Source organism: Austrofundulus limnaeus, unplaced genomic scaffold (assembly GCF_001266775.1).
Source record: "Austrofundulus limnaeus strain Quisiro unplaced genomic scaffold, Austrofundulus_limnaeus-1.0 Scaffold78, whole genome shotgun sequence".
Taxonomy (NCBI): Eukaryota; Metazoa; Chordata; class Actinopteri; order Cyprinodontiformes; family Rivulidae; genus Austrofundulus; species Austrofundulus limnaeus.
The window spans coordinates 1,573,432-1,578,785 of record NW_013952480.1 but is presented as its reverse complement, the minus strand read 5'-3'; the positions used below and the strand labels follow the sequence as shown (position 1 = coordinate 1,578,785).

General features: G+C 39.1%; 1 protein-coding gene across 1 annotated transcript in view; it reads right to left on the bottom strand.

Moving 5' to 3' along the window:
• pals2b (protein associated with LIN7 2, MAGUK p55 family member b) overlaps positions 1-5,354 on the bottom strand; it is a 23,848-nt gene that overhangs the window by 13,536 nt on the left and 4,958 nt on the right. Inside the window, exon 2 of the mRNA XM_014011246.1 lies at positions 835-1,085. Within this exon, the coding sequence (XP_013866700.1) occupies positions 835-1,085 (251 nt within the window). The remainder of the gene's footprint in view (positions 1-834; positions 1,086-5,354) is intronic.

Sequence of the window (5,354 nt, the reverse complement as noted above, 5' to 3'; positions counted from 1 at the left end):
GTGTGTGTGTGTGTGTGTGTGTGTGTGTGTGTGTACCTCGTCTGCTCAGAGTATAAAATATAAGTATAAAATTCACTAACGCAAGCCCATTTAAATAAAAGTCTATATAACTCATTTCTTCTTTTTTTCAAATAAAAGTTTGTAACTATTCACTTTGTTTTGATAAAGAGATAAATGTTAAACGTGTCTTTGGGAAAGGAGTGGAGTAGTGAGGGATTTTGGTGGGGCTCAGCTTGGTTTGAAAGTAAGAAAGGAGAGCTTTGAGTAAAACAGGTTGGGAACCAGTGATCTACAGTCAGTGGAGCTTTCAGCTCCTGGCTTTTTGAAATTCACCTTGTTGCTATTTTACTATTTTGTCTGTCATGCTGTATTACTTTTGGTATTTTTCATTAATTCACATACAGACTTGGGAATAAACTCCACTCCTGCGCCAGGCTGCTGAGAAATCCAATTTAAAATGGACTCTCCTCAAAGCTGTCTGCAGATGAGTGAGTATATACATACATAATTATATGGTTATGTGATACGACTAAATTGAATAAACGGCTAAAATCTATAGAACAGTTCGAAGGCACAGCTTCTGAGCCACGATTTAACATCGATTTTGAAATTTAACATCAATGTATTATCCATCTACTACATTACTGTGTTACAAAATGTCATGTAATTCCCCTAATTACACAAAATGATTGTTAGTACTGTAAGTACACATATTTYTGTAACTATAGAGGATCAGAATGGAGACAGACTGAGATTAAGAACAGGGTACATTTTCAACTGCATGGGAGGTAAGTTGTTAAACAAAAGCATCTCTCTAGTCTACATCTTCCTCACCTCCAGATGTTTCTGTGCCCTGAGAGGGCTGCACAGCTGGGGSTCCCTCCACGCCAGGTTGTCCCGAAGGGTTCACCTCCTCTTGTGTCCCGTTCTGACCAAGCTCATCCACGGTTGTGACCATTGACAAGCCCTCCATCTTCCTCCCCTGCTGCCACAAGTACCTTACGGCAAAACCGCTAGTAAACCACAAGGAGTAGCAACAGTCTTCTTTCCTCCAAGCCTGTATTTTCTGTGGCACTCCTATTCTTCTAAATTGCAAAAGAAGAGCAAAAACAAAAAAAGGGGACCATAAGGAGGAGAAACAGAGAGAGAGAGAGAGAGGCAAAACAACAGCTAATGAAATCAGAGCGTAAGAAACGATGAGGGAGGGAATGTGATAGGGATAGAGAACGATAGGAGTTACTTAAAGAGGAAAGCAAAAAGAAGCCGGTGGTTGAAGAAGTTCAAAAAGTCGGGCATGAATCAGCAAGCTGGATGCAGAAATGTGGACATTCATGCAGCTCTTGTTAGTCTCCTCCTTCCACTACAGCTTTAATACCTTCCCATATTCAACTCCACCTCTTTTTTTTTGTTGATCACACGAGAAACACGCACACATATAATCCCCACAATCCTCCCCTGATGGGCTTACTTCAGTACCCCCTCCGCTTGTATTACCCACCCAGCCCAAAGTCAAGTTAGCCCTCTTGTCTAGACAGAAGCAGACACACACAAACACACACCGACRTCGATTAAATTATGTAAGTAACCTTACATAAGTGTACCTGAAGGGAGCTTGACCCCCATATTTCTATTATTTTCCTCTTCATTTCCCTCAATTTAAAGATTTGGGCTGTGTACTACTTCAGAAACTCTTAGTGAGTAGATTGTCAAATATATTCAGTCAATGCTTTGACTCATTCATGCATGTTTGAGAAATTCTTGAATCTCCTGTAGCCATGTGAAGCTGCCTAAATGGTTTGCTGGTACAAATCACCGCCTACAGTATTTACGCCAAGCTCCTCCCTGGAGCTCAGTCCCCAGCCGAGCTCCGCCCCACAGAGCACCCCTTCTCGGAAACGTTGTTGTGAAAATGTGCTGTGAAAAGTGATAATGGTGTACGAGCTTTATGACAGATGCAGTTTATTTTGGAAAAACTCAATGGTTTGAATTAAACCATTTCTCTAAAGCTGAGGTCTAGGGTTGGATAAAATCGTGTTGTGTGCAATTACCGTATTTATTCATGTAGACTTCAAGATTTTTCAGCCTTTGCAGTCTTTATACATATCAGTAAAATGATCATTGGACTGCTCATTTTATTTTAAAAACATWTGTACTAAAAGGTATTTTGACAACAAATATATATCAGCTGTAGCAGCATCATATGAATTCTGGCATTTTGCACATAGCCCACCAGGATGCGCCAACACAAAAGTCAGAGACTTCACATGAGATTTGGGCCATCTTGTGGGGAAAAAGCAGATTACTTCCTACTCACGAGCGCCCCCTCTGGTGGGGAAACGATTTTTAGGGATACAAACTTTTCCAGAACACCGGTAGACGGCTGCCATTACAGACAAATGTGTTTGTTGTTGTTCGAGGAGCGGCCCAGTCACACGCTAATGTCTTTAGTTCGCTATCATTACTAAGATGCAGGAATAATTTCCCCGCCTTTTTTTCACATCATGTCACCTGCCTGGATCTGTTATTATCTCGCTCTGAGGCATGGAGGAGTGTCACAGGTAAGCTCGTTTCAACTGCTTTTTACGATGCGGTCTCATTTCCGGACTCAGGCATTTTGTAAATGAAGCTGATATTTCAGTTAAAATACATAAGTAAAAATATTTATCCAAGTATAGTACTACCCCCCAACTTTGTGTATGCTTTTATGGATTTAATTTTACATATTATACTCGAATAAATACGGTAATCATCAGAAAAATGTTCAACAATTAATATTAGCCAGTYTGTCATTACTATTATTAGTGCCACATGATAATGTATCTTCTCTATCATAGGTGCACATGCGAGCTCAACGGCGGAAGCCAGCGTAGAGCAACTAACGCTAACCCTATCTCTACAAACCTGTTTGATCAACTGAATCGTCGACATAAACCAGAGTACGAGGAAAAAAAGAAAAGGTGAAGCAAGACCACAATGTTGGCTACATGCAAGTGCAATTATCATCCAATAATCATGTCAATCATTATTGGCTAAATGCCACAATTAATCATGATGTGTTTTTTGCCAACATTGCAAAACTTTGTGGAGAWCAAAGGTAAGATGTTAATTTTTCACCTTTCCAAACAACTCCACATTGTAAAACCTAAACTATTTATTATTTTTTATAATGTTGCTAATGTAGCTTTTCTTTATTTGACTAATATGCTAATTAGCACAAACATCTGACAATGCATTAGCTTTGCAAATGCCAAACGACACAGCAAATTGACATTTTTTTTAAACATGTTTTGAATTTTATTTAAGAATTTGCGATAATTGTGACTCGAACAACTGAGAATATACACAGTGAGCTTATTTAAAATACAATTATATTTGAAATCATAAATCAAACTGACACAAACACAAACACTACACAACGTCTGGTCCTTGGCCTCTTGGCTGTCAGTATCTGCTAYAGTTGAGCAGCCCTGAAGTAGGTTCTTTCCTCAGGCTTTGAAACTGCTTGACGACTGATGTATTCTGAACTGAATTACTTTTTATATACTTTATGCTTTCCTTGGTAGCAAAATCTAAAAAAAAAATCACATGTTAATGACATCACTGCAATTAAAAACAGACTCCTCCCCTTTCACAGTCCAAGCTCCTCCTGCAGCAGCATAGCTGGACAGGGAGCAGATCTGAAGGATTTAATCTACTCACTCCACTCACATCCTTTACTCCAACAGTCAACCCCTCCCCCACCTCAATCCACAGGATTATAATCTGACTATGAAAACAGAAATACAGCAACTGCACCTCTCCATTGTTCATTATCATCTGTTGTCTAAATATCCCAGCAAACATGATGCATGGTTTGGTCTTCAGCGCGCGCGTGCACACACACACACACACACACACACACACACACACACACACACACACAAGGGGCTGATTGTGCTCGGCTACTGAAGCGTGTTTGCATCATCAGCTGATGCTGGGCCGTCAACCTGGTGAATGGCCACAATTTTGTGGGAGTAATGACAAAGCAGAGTGCAGTCCTCCCCTCCTGTGAAAGAGTCTCTCTTTATTTTTTTTACTTGCAAACACAATCCAACCGAGTGCATCGAGCACTTGAACATCTGGGATTAAATAGACTTTTTTTTGTACAATAACAGTGTGTAAAGTTGCAGCACTTGATTAAGAATCTGCCTACAAGCAAAGCAATCAAGACTGGAAACATAACTTTCCTAAAAAAAAAACTGCATTTAATTGGGGGAAAAATGAAAAAAAATCTTTGATAAAGCAGCCTAAATTCACTATCAAGCAAACGAGAAGACTAGAAATGTCTACAACTCCAGCATTTCTCTAACACAGACCAAAAGGATAGACCTTTCTCTTTCTTAGTTTGATGCTGATTTATATCATTTTAGTCATCAATTTTTGTCAACTTAGCACAAAAAAATAATCTACAAAACACTAGGGTTGGGCATAATCGTATCGTGTGCAATTAATGGTCAGAAAATCATTAATCGATTATTTTTTGGCACTTGACGATTAATGCGATAAATGCCACCAGGCAGCTCAGTGCTCCTCTCCGCTTCAAATATGACAAACATTTAAAAAAAGGTTCTGTAATTTATTTATCTATTGACACCGTTGAACAGATTTTTATGAAAAGCAAATCTTTCCCATTAAATTAGTCTTGTGATTTGGGTGTCCAGGGACTCCAGGGGATTAATCGTCAAATTAATCGTTATCAGCTAAATACCACAATTAATCATGATTAATTTTTTTGCCAATATTGCCCCACCCTACTAAACACTAATTTTCTTACTTTTTGTGCTAACAGTGCTTCTTGGTACTAGATCTTATACCCGGAATCTGAATGGCAAAACCTGGAGGTACCAGAAGCTCAAAACAAGTCTCAATAGCAACAGCAGAAAAAAGCTGTTTGGCAGCTCTACYGCTCATCCCACAAATGCATGTTCCTTACAAATGTGGCACCATTTAAAAGTGAATTGAACAGGCTTTCCAACAGTATAAGATTTATTGTCAAGAAGCATYGTTACAGCAAAGAAATAATCTATCAAACACAACCTTGTATCCTTAAAAAAGGTTAAAATTGTGTTTTTTTTTAATTAAAATCCAAGTGTCTTTGGTGCCGCCTATAACCCGTTTATTTGTAGCTACTGTGCGACAGACTTACTTTTTCAAGAGTGAAAGCACGATAAACAAAAAGGAGCCATAGAAAGTTGTGAAAAACAAACCACCCAAACAATGTCTGCAGGGGTAGACATAATTATCATTTAGGTTGTCCGAGACAACCTATTTTTGTTTCGGACAACCAGATCCTGTCTCCTGGTTGTCTGGTGGAC